We start from the raw sequence: 18793 nt of genomic DNA on the forward strand, positions 1-18793 counted from the left end.
ATCCCTTTTTCTCCGAATATGGCTCAGGCAGCAGAGCGACCCAGAGCCCCTTGTCCAACGGGTGGATCCCAGCCTCTGCCCTCATCTGCGGCATCAGCTACTGGGGGGGGTGGGGGGCAGCCTGGGAATGTGCATTTTAACCAGCACGTAACAGATTTGAGAACCACTGCTTCAGGTTCAGGGTCTTCACGTGGAAATTAACCAAGGGGTCAGCAGACAGAACTCAAGGGGCCGCAAGAGTTCAGGTGGCAAAATACTACGTCTCTCCTCTCCCAGCCTCTAACTGGCAGTCTGCGTTTCCCTCCTAGCCACACCTGGGGCTTTGTCGCCAGCTGGAGTCACAGAATTTTCACAGCACATTACAGGGCGTGTAGGGATCTTGAAAAGACCCCTTTCTCCCCGCTGCTTCGAAGTCGTGGGAGTTATTAGATCTTGTTATTTCATGCATTAATAAAGAGGCGTGTAGCTTAATATCCTACATCTGACTTTTTAAAAACTTGCCCTGATAACTCCGTCTCCAAATAATTAGCTTGCTTTGCAATTCTGTGTGTGTTTGTTTTATGCATTTAAAAATGTTATTCAGAGAAAGAGTCCTTGGGTTTTGTCAGATGCCACAGGGGTCCGCGGCCCAGAAAAGGTACAGAACGCCTGCAGAGAGCTGGGGGGGGGGGGGGGCCCAGGCAGAGCCGGATGCCTCTCCTGACTCCCTTTGCCAATGCCGAGGGATCTTGGGCAAATTGCTTTCCTCCTCTGTGCCTCCGTGTCCTTACCTGGAAGATAGCACCTATCTCGAATGCTCGTTGGAAGGAACCAGCCAGGCCACCCAGGGGCACCAGCCCGTGCCCTTTCTTCCACTGGCGCGTAGGACTTTGAGGCCAGCTGGGCTTGTTGAGCAGGGAGTGGGGAGCCAGGCTGGCTGAGCTCTGACTCCCAGCTCCATCACCTGGGCTGGGCAATTAACCTCTGTGTGCCTCGGTTTCCCCTCCATAACTTGGAGGTAATAATGGCACCTAGGTCATGAGGTGTTGCGGGGATGAGATGAGTTTCTATGTGCCAAGGGCCCAGCACGGCGCTTGGCATTGTCTGGGGGATGTATAAGATGGTCATTATTGGCCGTGTCTCACCCCTCAGGTTACGTTTGGGGTTCCCAGAGGGCCGGATCCGAGTCCTGCTCTCCTCTGCATCCCCCATAGTACCTGACACAGAGTCTGGGTTTAGAGTAACATTACTTTTTTTTAAAATTTTTTTTTAACGTTTATTTATTTTTGAGACGGAGAGAGACAGAGCATGAACAGGGGAGGAGCAGAGAGAGAGGGAGACACAGAATCTGAAACAGGCTCCAGGCTCTGAGCTGTCAGCACAGAACCCGACGCGGGGCTCGAACTCACGGACCGTGAGATCATGACCTGAGCCGAAATTGGACGCTTAGCCAACCAAGCCACCCAGGCGCCCCAGAGTCTGGGTTTAGGAAATGTGTCTGCTGCAGCAAGTGCTACTTTTCACGTGAGTTAAGGGAGAAGGGACACTTTTTCTAGAGGTCAGGATCATGGAGGGCAAGTCGGATGCCCCCACGGCCATAGTGGACCCCGGATTCAGCAAGGGGGCCGCAGGGAGGCAAGGACAAAGGGCTAGAGCACACGTCATCTTGGGGTCCTGGGCAAATAATGAATCCAGATAATCCAGTCGATAGTATCTCCCCACCACCCGCTCAGCCTGGCTTTGTCAGGCTTGAGCCAGATGAGTTTTTTCCGCTGCTTTCCAAGCCTCAATGTTCTCATCTATTGAATGGGGACAGCTAGTGTGCGTTGGGGCCCGCCATGAGCTAAGCCTTGGTTATGCCTCTTTCCATGCCCCGTTTGATTCTCACAACCGCTCTCTGAGGCCACTGGGGAGACTGCGGCTCAGAGAGGTGACGTAACTTGCCCAAGGTCACACAGCAAGTCAGCAGCACAGCTGGGGCTTGCCTGGGCGGTCTGGCTCCCAGGCCATGCCTTAAGCCCTGGGCACACCACCACCCCACAGCAGAGAAGTGTTTCTCTTCTTTCCTCCCCTCCGCAGGGACCAGCCCCACTTTATGTCCATAGAGGTGTTCTTTTTTTTTTTTTTTAAATGTTTTTATTTATTTTTGAGACAGAGCACGAGCATGAGCAGGGGAGGGGCAGAGAGAGAGGGAGACACAGAATCCGAAGCAGGCTCCAGGCTCTGAGCTGTCAGCACAGACAGCTGTGTGGGACTCGAACTCGCGAGCCATGAGATCATGACCTGAGCCGAAGTCGGACGCTTAACCGACTGAGCCACCCAGGCGCCCCGGTGTTCCCATTTTTAAATGGTGGCATCTAATTCAAAATTAAAAAAAATACCTCGTATACCAAGAGAGGAAGAGACACACAGAGGCAGACAGAGAGAGAGAAAACAACAACAAACCCCCCCCCCCAAAAAAAACCAACAAAATCTCAGAAACTTGTTTTTAGGCCAGTCTGCAACTTCTGACTTAACCTGTTCCACTTCCTTTGCCTGCACAGCAGCCCCGTTTGGGGAGAAGGGGAGGCCCAGAGAGGTGAGAGCGTTTGGCCAAGACGACGGGGGGCCAGCGGGGGGCTGGGGGCCAGACCCCAACCTCAGCCTTCCAAGCTTTACCCACGACATTCCCCCTACCAGCCTCCTCCCCAGGCCCCAGCCCATGTGGGTCGGACCTTATTTTCAAGGCTGGCTCCTGGACTCTAAAGAGAAAGAAAAACTCATTGCAGTCTGATGCTGAAGGCCAAGGTCAGCATGACACATCTCAAATGCTCAGTGACCGTCCCTGGATTCCAACAGAGCAGTTTCTAAAGGGCATGTCTGCCAGAGTCATTTTTAAATTGACGGGGACTAGAGCCTTGCAGAACTCTGGGGGCAACAAGGCATTGTCAGAAACCCTTCCAGTGATAATTTGTCCACTTGTGAGCTCAGAGGAGAAGGGCTCATTTCTCTGGGCCCAGCTTGTCAGCCTGATACACCCACACTTACTGAGGACCTACGGGGTACCAGAAACCAGACCAGGAGGCTTTGCAGCCATGGTCTCATTTAACTTGTCCAGAAAACGTCTTACGATTGGTCGTAGCATTGATTCCATTTTTTAGCCAAAGAGACTGAAGCTCAGGGAGGTTAGATAAACGCCCAAGCTCAAATCCAGGACCCTCAAGTCCAGGCTCCTTCCCCCCCCCCCCCCCCCCCCCCAGCAAGGCATCAACCTGGAAGTGGTGGAGAGATTGCCTTCTTTGCAGAGGTCTGTCTGGGGGTCACAGCAGAGGCTGGGGTGGTCAGAGAAGGCTTCTCAGAGGAGGTGACCTTATATGAAGAAAGAAGGTGTATTAGTTTCCCATCGCTGTTGTGTGACAAATTAGCACAAACCTAATGACTGGAGGTCAGAATTCCAAATGAACCTTAGGGAGGCCCAAATCAATCCAGGCTAATGTCCCCATCTCAAGATCATAATCACATCTGCAAAGTCCCTTCTGTCCGTGTAAGATAACATAGTCACAGGTTGGGGAAATTCGGATGGGGGTATCTTTGCAGGCCATTATTCAGCTGACCCCAGGAGAGGACAACACTTTGAGGGCCGGGCCCGTGCCTGAGGCACGGGAGGGCGTGGAATGTTCAGCAGGCAGCCGGGCTGAGGGGTTAGAGGTGGGAGGGGCTGATTAGGACCCACGCGTCAAGGGCACTGAATTCCGCGTTGGCGCATTTGAACTTCATCTTTTTTTTTTTTTTTGAACTTCGTCTTCTAGAGCAGTGCTTTCCTCACACGTGGACGGCTGCGGATCTGGTGAAAATGCACACGCCTTGAGTCAGTAGGTCTGGGTGGGGTCTGAGAATCCTCGTTTATCACAGGCTCCCAGGGGCTGCAGGGGCTGATGCAGAAAACAGTCCCCCCCCCCCCAGGCTCCGTGTTTCCAGAGCATCACCCCGGTTGGCATTTGAATGGCATTCTCTTCCCAAACTCTGTGTTACCCAACATTTTTGCACATCTTCTGAGAGCGGCCGCTGAGGATGGTCACCCTGACCTCCGGTCCAAACCTGAAAGGTTCTGTCTGACTCATCGAAGGAAGATTCCCAGTGTCGTGACTTTGGCAACTCACTAGCCTTCTCAGGCCTTCGTGGAAAGGATGTGGGCTGGGGCGGACAAGATGACTCTCGGGAACAGCTCTCAGATCTGTGCTCTTGAGTCCCGTGTAACAATGTGGGCATATTTTTAGAGCTGAATTGTCTCTCCTTTTAATCTAACTCTTTGAAAATTGGCACCTTCATGTGTGGGGTGGCGTGGTATTTGCTGGAACTTCCCCTGTCCCTGAGCAAGGGGACAGCTGAGGCTTTGCTGGATAGTTCACTCCTACGTGGAGATATATCAGCGAGGACCGTGCAGGGTCTTAAAATGTTGCTTCGCTGCAGAGCGTCAGGGCCGGAAATGGCTTTAGACCTCGTTGCACGGGGGGCTGTAAACTCAAAGGCTCAAGAGAGCTAGACGGGAGCCAAGGGTGATGGGCACTGCGGAGGGTCTGTGCTGACTCAGAAGTACGTGTCCTGTTTGAGGGGGAGCAGCCCCAGCTCAGCCCCGCAGCCCTTGTATGAGGATGCGGGTCCGGCACGGCTGTATGCACCCGTCTTGCAAGCGAATCCAGAAACCTGGATGAAATTTTATGTGAAGGCTCCTATTTTTAAATGTTGATAATGAATTCAGATATTTTTAAAATACTGTGTGGGCCAAACAAGACATTTTTGTGGGCTGGATTCGGCCTGTTGGCAGCTTGTTGGAGCATCCACTTGTTTCACCGGGAGGGAAACTGAGGCCCGCAGAGGCACCTTCGGAAGGCCCCACGGCGCCGGCTGGAACTCAGGGCTGCTGACACGCGGTGCAGTCACCTTCCTGTGGTCTTTTGCGGCCGCTCTTCTTCGGGGAAGCCCCTTTCCATGCCCCTCCCCCAAACCTCATTCCCTGCACCTCTCAGAGGGTCACCCTGCTTCCCAGTCTCACAGCAGCAAGCAGCCTGGCAGGTGGAAGCCCCCCACCGCCTGCCACCACCACCACCGCTGCCCCCAATCTGCCCTCAACCTGCTTTGTGACATGGGCATGTCCTAAGTCCTCACCAGGCTAACTTCTCATCGGCAGATGGAGGGCTCAGCGACCCCTGGAGTCTGTCCCGAGGCCTCTGGCCCTCTCCTCCCAGCCCCTGAGCATCCCAGAGCCTGAGCGTATTGACATTTCACAAACAGCAGCTGTCATGAAGCCGTTTGCAGCCTCAGAGGTCCTGGCCTGCGTCATTTACATGATTTCACGTGCTGGGTCTCAGGGGGCGTGTCGCCGAGCCCAGAGCCAGCAGCCACTGCGCCATACCTTATTGATTTGACATATTAGACTGATGGATTTGGGCGGGGGGGGGGGGGGAATGTTTTCTCTTGAAAGGCCGTGGTGCCTTGGGATTTCATCTGATTTTGCAACAATTCCCCTCTGCTCCCCAGAAGGGTTTTATTTGTCCAGTGACTGAGATGTGCCGGTTCTAGGCTGCCTACTCCTTGGTCACATCCTACGGGACTAACAATGACGATGACAATAATAGTAACAGCTCACGCTTATATAACACCTGCTGTGCGCCAGGCACTGCCCTAAGCACTTTGCTCATCAATTTACTCGCTTTGTCCTCACGTTGCCTGCAAACTGGGTGCTATATCTATCCCCGATTTTCCGACGAGAAAACCGGTTCAGTGGGAGCACGTCACTTGCCCAAGCGTCCCAGGCAGTGCCTGGCAGAGCCAGGGATCAACCCAGGGGGCCCAGCCCGGGGCCGTGATCTTCACACTTGTTGCCCCGCCCCCACTTATAATTATTCTAATCGCCCATAATTATACTTAGCGGGAAGCGACGGTAACACTCAGCTCTTTTGAATACTTCCCAAGTGTCAGGCTTGCGCGATTTATAGATAGTGTCTCACTTCATGCTCAGGACAAGCCTGTCATGCCCATTTCTCAAGTGAGGAAACCGAGGGACAGAGTCGGATGAGGCCTCTGGCCAAGGCTGTAGATGCAAGACACGGTTCCCACCCGTGATTTCCCACTCAGCCAGACGGGCCCTGGAAACTATCTTGGCAAGGGAGGGACTGGGGCGAAAGGGAATTTGTTCTTGCAAACCCATCAATTCCATCAATGGAGGGTCAGGGTTGATGTTATGAAGCTGTTTTTTAAAAAGGCAGAAAGTGCAGCTAACGGGATTAGCTGTCACCCCACGGGCCCTGTCCCTGATGAGAAGCCATTTCATTTCTTTTGCCCCGGGAGGTCACCGGTTCTCAGCTGCAAATCGAGCCTTGCGTGCCAAGTTTCAGAGACCCGACACAATCATCTGTGTGATTACCGAGGCTTTCCGGGCGTCACCCAGGCAAGACCCCACCGTCCCGGCCAGAGGCTGCCCGCCCACTGTCCTTTCTGACTTCCTTTAGTCACACGCGTGTGCCTCCATAACACGAATCGTGACGAGCACCGATTGCCAGCCAGGCCCTGTGTGGCGGTCCCAATGTTTTGTCATTCGGGTTCTACCTTCTCTCTCTGTGTGCCAGACGCCAACATCTGCCGGCTGGCACGGGCTCCGTCTTTTTCTGAAGTCGACTCGCTTTCTTGTACAAACATTCGGAAGGGAACTTTGGATCAGTGGTGCTTGTGCTTGAGGGTGCGTCAGCGTCACCTGGAGAGCTCGTTACAACATACATGGCTCTGGAGGCCCAAGGGTTAGCATCCCGTGTTCCTGTGTGCCTGCTACAGGTTGGGGGTCACACGGAGAATGCGGGCTTAGATCGCTGCTCTAATTGGACCCCTTGCCGTAAAACGCGATGTGTAAGGGAGGGCCCCTGCAGGAATCAGAATCCCCCAGATAGTTCAAACGAAGGCGCTTTAATGAAAAAGTCCGCATAGAGGCACGGGAAGGGCTAAGAGCATCTGAGGCCCCCAAAAGCTGGCAACAGAGGGGAGCTGTTAGCACCAGCCTTGGCGGGGGGAGGAGAAAGGGTGGGAACAGTGTGAAAGCCGCAGATGCTTGGATCCCACAAACTTGGGAGCCTCTGCCAGAGAAGGGGCTCCAGACAGGGAGCAGGGCAGAGAGAAAACAATCAGACCTTCCTCCTCCCACCCTCTGATCTCTAGCTGGTCCTCCTCATTGCTCAGCCAGAGGGCTGGGGAGTCTGGGGGTGCAGTCCCAAGGAGTCAGGCCCCTGAGGCCCCGAGCCGGGCACAGAAGGGCGGAGAGCAGTGGCTGGGGGAGGGCGGGAGAGGAGCGGGGCTGAAGGAAATTGTCAAAATGTCCTTCAAGTCTGCCTGGGACCTGCTGAAGATTCTGTGAGCCCTCTCCCAGTTTTAAATAATTAACAAGTGGTAGAAAGGTGTTAAGGACACATTAGCACCAAACAGAGGCTCTTTTGATCGTGGTGATAGGATTTATAAAAATAACAGAGAAGTGAGTAGCTTTTTCACTTTTTGACTCAGACAATTCAGTGTTGTGGTTAGTGTAACGCCACCTCTCCCCTGGGGGGGGAAACACAGACGGGGAGATGGCACCCCCCAGGGTTAACTCACTTGGGGTACTTAGCAGCTCACATCAGGCGTCCGTTGGGGGGTTGCAGCTGGGGGAGGACGGAGATGTCAACCCCCTAGTCCAGCAGGCGGGTGACGGGTGGAGGGTGGGCAGGCACTGGAGCAGAGCGGTCCGCGTGCTGGCAGGTGGCAATGTGCACAGAAGTGTTGGGGCAGGGGCCGCTGGGCTCCCATGGTGTTTGTCGCCTTCACGGCTCTCTGCCCTGCCCCTCCTCTTGAGTATTCGTGTTCCCGTGGATCAACCTCCCCGCCTTTTCTCTCTTGCTCCACATACTTTGCACGAGCATGTCAACCGCTCTCGGGCTACTGTCTCTTTGGCAATCAGAGTAGACATTTATTGCGTACCCGTGATTTGCCAAGGTCCGCACCCCTCCGCCTGAGCTCCAGCTACCCCCTGGACATCCCGTTGGAGGTCCTGCAGTGGATGTGGAAGCTCATTGCCTGCCTGCCTTAGCGTTACCTCATTCTCCGTGAAAAGCATCACATCTGCTCAGCTGCCCAGGCGGGACACGTGGCCCCACCATGGTCAGAGCCCACAGAGCCCGTGCGTCAGGAGTTATCAGGTTTTCCACTTGTCCTCACCCCCAATGTTGCCATGGCAGACCCCCCCCCCATCCTTCTAGAGAGGGCCTCCTGACAGGTGTCCTTTCCTTGCTAAGACCCGTAGGTCCCCACTTGCCTCAGCAGCATGGGCCAAGCCCACCTTCCACGGCCTGGCTTCTGGTATCCTCAAGACCTGTCTGCTCTTCCTTGAGACCTCCTTCCCCCGACATCTGGTGGCCAGCTGGCCTCCGGATCGCTGAGGACTGAAATCCACTCTCTCCCCCATCCCACTCAGTGGCCACCCCCTTGCAGGAACTCTGGCTCAGGAATTGTTTGGGATGCTGGAGAGCATGTAGATAAGAGCCATGGCCAGGGAACCCCGTGCCCTCAGACCCAGACGGGCCCCTCTGACCAGCCCAAGAGCGGGGAATGATATGATTTCAAGGTGGCTACTCTAGCCTGCCAGCTTACAGCCATGATGAATCCTGGAGTCAGAGAGGCCTGGGTTTGAACCCAGACTGTACCACTATCTGGCTGTGTAGACTAGTTGCTGAGTCCCTCCGAACCTAAGTTTACTCCTCTGTAAAAGATGAGAATTTTCCGAGAATTTTCTGTTTGTTTGCTTCATTCACTAAACAGTATATATTGGATGTCCCTAGGACATTCCCAGTGGAGGGAACAATCTTATAAAGGCAGAGATGTGGGAAGGACGTGTTTGACAGGGTTGGAGAACAGAAAAGGTGAAGATCAGGCCTCTCTGTTGTAAGTGATAGAAATTCCACCTCAAACCAGCTTAGGCAAAGACAAGGAATTCATTGGTTCATGTGATTGAAAGAACACATGATGGGATGCTTCAGGCACGGCTGGATCCAGGGGCTCAAACAGTATCAGGCTCAAACTACCTCGCCAGGTTTTAGGAGGATGGGGGAAAGAACACATGTGAATGCTAGCGTCTGAGATCAGATTTCCTAGAAGCAGACACCGAGGTGAGGATTCACGTTCAAGGCGTTTATAAAGGAAGTGCCCCTGGGGGAGAGTAGTAGGGAAACTGGGGTGAGGCAGGGCAGGGAAATCAATCTGGAGAGAGTAAGAAGCCTAAGTAACCCTAGCCAGGCATTGGGGATGCTAGTGCCTGGTTCTCCATGGTTAAACTTACTTATTTTCTAAGCATCTCAGCCCCTGACGCCAACCTTACCTCTCAGCCTATCTGACAGAGCAGAGCTGGGTACTGTTGGGAAGGGAGGCGGGGGTAGGGGGTGGAGTGGGGTGGAAGCCTGGCCTGGGGCCCACGAGGGCAAAGATGAGAGCAACCCCCCCACCCCACCCCCCCGGGACAGTAGGGGTGCTTCGGGAGAGGCACTGAATCAGTAAGCAGCACGGTGGTGAGGGGCGGCCTCCTCAAGCCACCAGGCCAACAGCAGCTGGAGGTGAAGGCTGCTGGGAGGGAGGCCAGGCCTCCGCGGGAGCTGCCGCCCTCCTGGCGAGGCTCAGCTCGCCCCACATCTCCTGCCTTCCTCCCTGCTGCCTCGGTGGGCCTCGGGCCAGAGAAGGGCCTCGGAGACTATGCGTGTGCCAAGCCAGGGGGTGTTTTAACAACATCCAGGCTGCCAGGAGCACATCATTCTCTTACAGAAATCCAAGGGATTGCCCAGGAGATGTGATATTTTTGTAGCCAAAGGAAAAAAGGGGGGGGGGGAGAAAAAAAGAATTTCTCCACAGCTCTCAAAGCCCGTTGTGCTAGGAATGATAGTGGGTGTTTCAGAATCTGGATTCTTTGTCAGGGAGCAGATAAGGACCGAGAATTTTCTGTTTGTTTGCTTCATTCACCAAATAGTACATACTGGAGGTCCCTAGGACATTCCCAGTGGAAGGAACAATCTTATAAAGGCTGAGATGTAGGAAGGACATGTTTGACAGGTTTGGAGAACAGAAAAGGTGAAGATCAGGCCTCTCTGTTGTAAGTGATAGAAATTCCACCTCAAACTAGCTTAGGCAAAGACAAGGAATTCATTGGTTCATGTGATTGAAAGAACACATGATGGGACGCTTCAGGCACGGCTGGATCCAGGGGCTCAAACAACGTCATAGGACACAATCTTCCTCTATCTCAGCTTTGCCTTCCTTGGCATTGTCTCTGCTCTCAGGAAAGCCCTTGCCACTTGGTGACTCAGTCAGTTTCATCCTTCCACTCCCCCCAGGCTCAAACCCAGTAGAAAGGAATGTTCTCCACCAATAGGTCCGGCAAAAGTCCAGCGGCTGACTCTCATTGAACTGACTTGGGTCATATGTCCATCTCTGACTGGCCAGGCTTTGTCCATAGTCCCTTCTGTAAAGGGGGGGCCTCGCTCACTGATTAGTGCGGTTTGGAAGGTAAGTCATGTGAGGTGTTACATTTTCCACTGGCCACCCTTTTCCTCAGAAATGATATCTGCTCCCACAATTGTATTTCTCCCTCTTGACTCTGTCTCCTGCCTCGACCTCCCTCAGGCACTCCTGGGCTCCATTTCCAGGGGATCATGGCGGGGACATGTTCCGCCCATACAACAATGATACTATCGCACAGATTGAGCCCTCACTAGATGCTAACCACAAGGTCTTTTCATTGCTGTGCAAATGCATCCTCACGGCATGACAGTAGTATGAAATAGGCGTTATTTTTATCTTTGTTGTATAGGTAAAGAAACTGAGGCATAGAGAGGTTCACTCCTGAACCAATGACTAGAGTCATAGGGGTTATGAAGCTCTGGCTGGCTACACAGGAGTCATGTGCCCAATCGTGGAGCCAGCTGCAATTGAATTGCACAGACTGGGAGAAGAAAGGGACTCCCCAGGGAAAGGATTGTAGTCAGAAGGGAGGGATAAAGTGGGAAAAACAGAGAATGCCCCCTAAACTGGGGGGCAAACGATGGCAACCGAATTTTGGAAAAAACTGGGGGGGAGAGGGAGCTGTGGTGGCTCAGGGAATGTAAACATTTGAACAGCCAAACCACTGAAAGGATAGAGGGGCAGCCGGCGTTCAGGAAGAGCTGGAACCAGGCACTCACGCTGTCATCAGGCTCAGGTTCTCAGGGCGCCTGGCTGGCCCAATTGGAAGAGCTTGCAACCCCCCCCCCCCCCCGATGAGTTCAAGCCCCACCTTGATCTTTTTTTTTTTTTTTAAACAAGTAAGATGACTGGGGCATCTGGGTGGCTCAGTCAATCGAGCCACCGATTTGGGCTCAGGTCAGGATCTCATGGTTCTTGGGTTTGAGCCCCACGCGGGGCTCTGTGCTGACAGCTCAGAGCCGGGAGCCTGCTTCACATTCTGTGTCTCCCCCTCTCTCTCTCTCTGCCCCTGCCCTGTTCGGCTTTGTCTCGCTCTCAAAAGTAAATAAACATTAAAAATAAATAAGATTACTTAAATAAATCAACTTAAAAAAAAAAAGGCTCACACCCCGATTTGAACCCCTCGCTGTCTGCTTCGGTGCTCCCGAGCGCGCGGATTGCTACAGGGCAGGACTTTGATTGGCCAAATCTAGGCCACGTGATCAAACCCGACCAATCGGCTCTGCCCAGGAAGACCGGGCCGCTTTAGGACACCGCGGGTTCCGGGGAGAGTCGCGAGGTTGAAGCTGTGGCCACGGGAGTAGCAGTTTCTAGAAAAAAAAGTGGAGTAGGGTACAGGGCCGATAGAAATGTAGGGGTGCGCTCCTAGCTGCGGGTGACAGAGAACTTGGCCCCGAAAGCTTCGACGGTGGGGAAGCCCTCGGGGCTGGTGATTGGCCCAGTGGTGTCACCACTGCTCAGCAACTACAGCGGCAGCTTCATCTTAAGGCGGGTACCCTCCTGGCCATCAGGTGGCTCCCTGGCGCAGCCATCTACCAGGTGCGAAGAGAAAGTGTGACCGGGACGCAGGTTCCTCCCTCCCGTCTGAACGGGCCCACAGAGGGGTCGCACGCCACTGCCCTCCAGTGAGCGTCACCGGGGTGGGGGAGGGGGCGGGCGCTGGCCTCCACCAACTTAGGTTTGGGCACCTGCGCCAGGCCTGGTGCGGAGGACGGGAGGCCGTGATCAGCTGTGTCACGGGGACCCACCCTGGAACCGCGGCCCTTGCTCCAACAATTCGGGCCCCCGCCGCGGGGCGTGGTGTGGAAGGTACACGGGGCAGGATCACCCTGCGGCGTCCCTCATCTCACGGCCGGTCTGCCTCTGTCGTGCAGGGGTCCTGTGGCTGTCGGTGGTGTCCGAGGTGCTGTACATCCTCCTGCTGGTGGTCGGCTTCAGCCTCATGTGTCTCGAGCTCTTCCACTCCAGCAATGTCATCGACGGGCTCAAGCTCAACGCCTTCGCAGCTGTCTTCACGGTGCTGTCCGGTAAGGCGGAGGGCCTCTGGCGGTGGGGCCTAGCCCTGGACCTCCGGCAGAGCGGAACGTGGGTGCTGGAGCCGCCCCCGGGCCGAGTCCTGGCTGTTCCCACCGGGTGACCTTGCGCCCATCACTCCGCTGCTCTGAGCCTCCGCGTTCCGGTTTTAAAAGGGGATTTGCGCGCTCGCGTGCTCATTCAGTGGTTGTTGAATATCGTGTGCCAGGTACCGTGCTAACAATAAGGGCTGGGGCTTTCCTAACGGAGGGACCGTTCCAGAGCCCGTGGAGTTTAACAGGTGTGGGCGAGAGAGGTGGGTTAGCCTGACGTGTATTCAAGGGATGACCACCCCACGCCCTCGTGGCGGAGTGTATTTGGGGGACAGGGCACAGGGAGGTGGTGCATTGGCATCAGTGGATGATGGTGTCTTCCACAGAGACATAAAGGGGGGGCCCGTTTTGGGGTGGCCCGCACGTCACTCATCTGCTTTGGCTTATTTGCCTTTGAGACACACGTGTGGAAGCTGGAGGGGAGCAAACACATCTAGAAGCTCAGCTACTAGTGTGGGGTGGGCAGAGGCGGTGCGTAAAGGCCGCAGAGCCAGGGGTTTTGGGGGAACAGGACGGTCAGGACATTATGACTCAGGGAGCCAGAGACAGAAGACTCCAAGAAAAGGCCATTGGATTAGGTGGCCAGGAGCCCAGAGTTGGTTCAGCAGATCCAGGTCACGAGGGGTTAAGCAGGGAATGTGCCAGAGAGGAGTCGAAGGAGCCTCCAAACCATAACTTCAGGCAGCCTGACAGATAGAGTGGTGGCTTGGCTGTGCGAGACATCTGTTCCTAAAAAGCCAAGTGTAAATTGAATTTCTATAAATCTAATCCTATTCTTCATGCGTTGGAAGAAGCCTCTATTTAATGAAACCGAAACGAGGCACCTTTTGGTAAGGGACATAATCTCCCCCTAACTGAAGTATGTGTGTACAACAGAGGGGTCCCTCAAAGATCGAGAGCTGCATCCAAGAGATTACAGCACGCTCCGCAGATGAAAACACGCGTGACTTGGCGTTCTCAGGATGTGGAAATCTGACGATCATAGCAAAAGAAAGAAAAGAGAAATAGAGTGATCGTCATCGCCAAGGGTCGGTTTTGGTTCCCAGCTCTTGGGCCGCGGATGATTCTGGACCTGTGTGTCCTGTTTGGGGGTGGAGTGGGGATGGGCGGGGTGGGGCATGAGACTTGGAAAAAAACCGAAGAGTTTGCTTGACGGACAGCTTGGGGAAGACAGTGCAGATAGAGGGAACAGCATGGACAAGGGTGGCATATTCTGGAAACCTTGAGTAGTTCAGAATGACAGGAAGGCAGGGTAGGGAGAGCACAGTTGACAGATGAAATCGGACAGCTGGGTGAGGGTCTTGGTGCTTTGCAGTGATCCTTAGATGTTACCATGTAGCTGACCGCGCTGAGAATCCAGAGCAGAGGGGGATAACATTTGCATTATGTCAGGTTTGCATTTCGGGGGTGAGGGTTCGGGCTGCGGCGTGGACAGAGCAGAGCAAGGGTGGAGGTGAGGAGACCGGCCCGGAGGTGAGAAAAGATGAGGCCCCACCCGGGTGCGGGGGCAGTGGGGACGCGGGACGCGGGCACACACACCCTCCATCTAGGAGGCGAAGTCAGGAGAGCCGGGTGGGCCCGGAAGACAGAGAACCCAGGTCAGCTGCCTGGTTTGGAATCCACACAGTCCGGGGGGTCCATGAGCCTGGTGGGGAAGAAGTTCCATCTGTAGTTGTCTAACTTGTAACGGACACTTAGGCTGTCCCTCAAATGTGAATGGAGGCAACAGAACCCTGTAGGGGGCAGTAGCTATGACATAGTCACCAATAATCACCTATGTTTTTCCTATCGCGCTGTCGTTGGGGCAGATACCCTGAAATGTTTTCATTCAAAAGGGTGATAATGCCAGAGCTTCTGCTGCATCTCGTTAACCTCGCGCGTTAACGAAGAAGCACATATATTCCCATGCCACGAACTCGTTTGAACGTTTCGCTTAACTAGGTTTCCATATAAGGGGTTTGCTTTATAATCCCGCGTATTTTATTTTGTGTATCCGGAGACGCTATTCTCAGGAGGGACCTAGAGGTCCAGATGGCCAGAGCCCCTGCTCTTGTGTCCCGTGGCCGGCATCTGGGCAGGGACGGGATGGGCCCGGACCCCCAAGATGGGGAAGGTGGGAAAAGCAGGTGGTGGGGGCGGTGGCTCCGACCTGAGCAGGTGGAGTGTGATGTGCTGTGGGGTGTCCAGTCTCCTCTCTCTTGTTAGCGGCTTCACCTTTTCTTTCCTCTCCTCACTGCAAGCATCGAAGAGTCCCCTTATCCCGGGCACCCAGCCCTCCCCCTCAACCTGCTCATTCCGGTCACAGAACAAAAGTGGGTGGGCGGCCCAAGGCAACCATCCCCAAGTCTTCAAGCAGACCTCTCTTGGGGTAGGAGGTGGGGGCTCCTTCCCCTGCCTCAAAGGGCTCATCAAAGCTCTCACCCCTCAAAAAGCCTGCCCCCAGAGGCCCACTGCTGAAGAAAATAAGATTGTCTTCAGTAATTTCAGACACATAAACAATACAGGGCTCAGGGAGGTTAATTGACTTGCCCAGGGTCACACAGCTGGTCAGTTATGGAGCCAGGATTAAACCCAGCTCCTGCTGGCTTCAAAGCCCCGTGCTCTTTTCATAGGATCCGAGCTGCAGGGGTGACTGGGCTGGAGGGAGAAGACTTTTAAGTCTTCGGAAAACAGTAACTAAGAAGCATGTGTGAGCCAGCTGACGTCATGAGACAGAAGTAGCGAGTGGTGGAGAGAAAGGATTTTGTATTCACGCCTGGGAGAAGATAAGTTGGGGGGGGGGGGGCAACAGGACACCAAGAGAGGGCTGCGTGGCCCTGGAGCCCCTGGCCTTTCCGGAGCCCCCTGAGAACAGGGTAAGGGGTGGGGAGGGGCCCGGAGGAGGGGGGTGGCCTTCGGGTTGGCTCTGATGGGAGGGAAAGGAATGTGCAAGCCCCGTGACCAAGTCCTCTGATGCTGCCAGCCCAGCTTATGCCGAGGGGTCTTCAGCCCAAGGTCAACACCTTCTATGGTAGACCGGAAAGCAGAATTGGGGCAGCCCCTACTGTACCTAATTATTATGATCAGTTATTATAATGAACCAAGTGATTATGATTAAATGGTATTAGCCAGTGCTGGCGAGGTGCCACCGTGCACTGGCGCGGGGTTCAGCCTGCCCACACGTGTTAGCATCTTTACCCCTCACGGTGCCCTTGCAGGGGAGGGTCTGACCCTGCATGTGTTCCGCAGATGGGAATGCCGACTTGCCTGCAGTCACGTAGCTGCTAGGCTGTTGGCCCCCCAGCCGAGCCTGCCCTATAAAGTGCTTTGAGTAGGGCTTAGCACCTGGGACTCTTGTCGTTATGATTAGCCCCCACTGTTTTCCAATAAGCTGAGGGGCAGATCATGGCCCCAGGGACCAGCCCCGCCACAGCCACAGGGAGGCCCAGGGGTTCATGCTCTTCAGCGAAGGGAGGAGCTGGTGACAGGTTCCGGCCAGCGGGGCTGTGTTCCTCGCACAAGGTGGTTGTACAGACAGGGACGGCCCCTGAGGCCTGGGTGTGGGGGCTGTGGTTGCTGGCCCACTGGCCCAGGGCCTAGGGCTCACAGTACTTTTAGGGCCCCACGAAATGTTTTAATTTTGACTACTTTTCAAATTGGGAGAAAAAACAATTAATGTAATAATAATGAAATTGTAGGGGCGCCTGGGTGGCGCAGTCGGTTAAGCGGCCGACTTCAGCCAGGTCACGATCTCGCGGTCCGGGAGTTCGAGCCCCGCGTCGGGCTCTGGGCTGATGGCTCAGAGCCTGGAGCCTGTTTCCGATGCTGTGTCTCCCTCTCTCTCTGCCCCTCCCCCGTTCATGCTCTGTCTCTCTCTGTCCCAAAAGTAAATAAACGTTGAAGAAAAAAAAATTAAAAAAAAAAAATGAAATTGTAAGAGTGAATCCAGACCGGATCATAATTGCCCTTCCACTGTTGCAGTCATAACATACAAGTTTTACCATTTCTTTAAAAAAAAAAATTTTTTTTTAAATGTTTATTCTTGAGAGAGAAAGAGACACAGAATGTGAGCAGGGGAGGGGCAGAGAGAGAGGGAGACACAGAATCCGAAGCAGGCTCCGGGCTGTCAGCACAGAGCCCAATGTGGGCCTCGAACCTGCGAACCGTGAGATCAGACCTGAGCTGAAGCCGGGTACTCAACCGACTGAGCCACGCAGGTGCCCCTACCATTTCCTTTATGGAGGAGACAAAAGTGCTTGGGGCCCCTGCACGTCTTGATGTGACCCTGCAGTGGGTCACAGCTTTTCTCGGGCTCTCGGGACCGAGCAAGACCGATTCCAGCACAGGGGGGTGACTCCAGCTAGCAGCGTCCCCTTGCCCAGTCCTGCGACTTCAGCCAAGAGGTGCTGGGAAAGACAGAACTCCCTGTTTCTTTCCCCAGTGACCAGAGTCTTACACACCCGAAGGGGTGTGCGAGCAGGCTGGAAGATGTCCGTTTTTCCCCAGTCCCTCTGAAAAATGAGACAGATCCACTTGGGAAAAACACAAAGTCATTTGGAGAGTCCCTGCACAGTCGAGCTAACTGTGGGCTTTTAGTAAAAACTGCAGTGGCACAGAAAGAAACGTGGCCAATTCTGGGAAATAATCAGAGCTCGTGCAGAAGCCAGAAGGAGCGTTTTGTTAAGTAAGAAGGGAAGGAGATTTTGCAATAAAACAAACAAATGGCCAAGGTGAGGTTGCTGTTTGGAATTGGGTTTCAGGAGCCATTTTCAGAGCGAGGTATGCATTGAAGAGGGAGCAGCTCCATGGCCTGCGAGGTGGAAATTACAGACAGAGGCTTAGGGACCTTAGAGCTTCTCTTAGTGTGGTGATTTGTAACTTCTTACCATAAACCATCACTTATTATTTTAGGATGAGTTTCTTGATAATTCTTGGGTCTGTGCTAAAAAAGAATCCCACATTAATAACCCCCTTTCTTCAGTCTCCCTGCTCTGGTCAGACCGGGTCTTTTGTCCATAACCTAGAAGCAAGTACTTTTGCGTATTTTTGCATCTAACAATGCAGAGAGTCGAAGTCAGAGAAAAGAGTTTTTCCATATTATTAAGGATTCTTTTGCTTGCAAATGACAAGAACCCAATTGTATTAGCTACCAGAGAAAAGAGGGTGATGATAGAACCCTATTGATTCATGTAATTGAAAAATACAAGGTACTCTCTCTGTCCCAAAAAATAAATAAATGTTGAAAAAAAAAATTAAAAAAAAAAAAAGGGGGCGCCTGGGTGGCGCAGCCGGTTAAGCATCCGACTTCAGCCAGGTCACGATCTCGCGGTCCATGAGTTCGAGCCCCGCGTCAGGCTCTGGGCTGATGGCTCAGAGCCTGGAGCCTGTTTCCGATTCTGTGTCTCCCTCTCTCTCTGCCCCTCCCCCGTTCATGCTCTGTCTCTCTCTGTCCCAAAAAATAAATAAATGTTGAAAAAAAAAATTTTAAAAAAGAAAAATACAAGGTGGCTGAGCTTCAGGCATGGCTGCATCCAGGTGTTCATGTCATCAGGTATCTATCTATATCTCCAAACTCTGCTTTTTTCTGACTTTGTTCTCAGCTAGGCTTTGTCCACGTGGAGAGAAAATGGTCCCGAGCGGCTCCAGGCTCACATAAGATTCCAGAGGTAGAGAGAGGTCCTTTCCAATAGCTCCTACAAAACCTCAAGGAGGATCGTGACTGGACCACAGGCTCATAGACTCATTCCTGAACCAGTCTCCGTGCGAGAGAATGCAATACTCCGATTAGCCAGGCCTGGGTCCCTAGCCATACCCATGGCATGGGCTTAGCCATGGGCCAAGCAGGATTATTACGCAGTGGTGGACAAGTGGCTGCCCAGACGAACAGGTTGACTGCAGATCCAAATGGCCTGTCAAGCCGGGAGGTCGTCAAGGAGGTCAGCGGTGGGGCTAAAGGACTCAGCCCCAGGAATGGCAGAGGTCTTAATCTGGATTCCTTCAAAGCAGATCCCAAGATGGAGATTTGGGTGCAGGTGGTTTATGTGGAAGGGGATCCCAGGAAGTTCGGCGGGAGAGTGGAGAAGAAGACAGGAAGGGAGGAAAGCCAGTAAAGGGAGAGTTGATGAGCAGGTGGCTGCTGTGGGCCCCTGGGGTTCTGTCCCGCTGGGCCCCTCTGAGTGTGCAGAACGGACCTCGGAACTGTTCACCCA

General features: G+C 53.8%; 1 protein-coding gene across 1 annotated transcript in view; it reads left to right on the forward strand.

The window, feature by feature from the left end:
- Nucleotides 1–18793, forward strand: part of GSG1L (GSG1 like) — a 206502-nt gene that overhangs the window by 117920 nt on the left and 69789 nt on the right. The window contains exon 3 of the mRNA XM_043560241.1: nt 12354–12506. Coding sequence (XP_043416176.1) covers nt 12354–12506 — 153 coding nt within the window. The remainder of the gene's footprint in view (nt 1–12353; nt 12507–18793) is intronic.

Source organism: Prionailurus bengalensis, chromosome E3 (assembly GCF_016509475.1).
Source record: "Prionailurus bengalensis isolate Pbe53 chromosome E3, Fcat_Pben_1.1_paternal_pri, whole genome shotgun sequence".
In the NCBI taxonomy this organism is placed as follows: domain Eukaryota; kingdom Metazoa; phylum Chordata; class Mammalia; order Carnivora; family Felidae; genus Prionailurus; species Prionailurus bengalensis.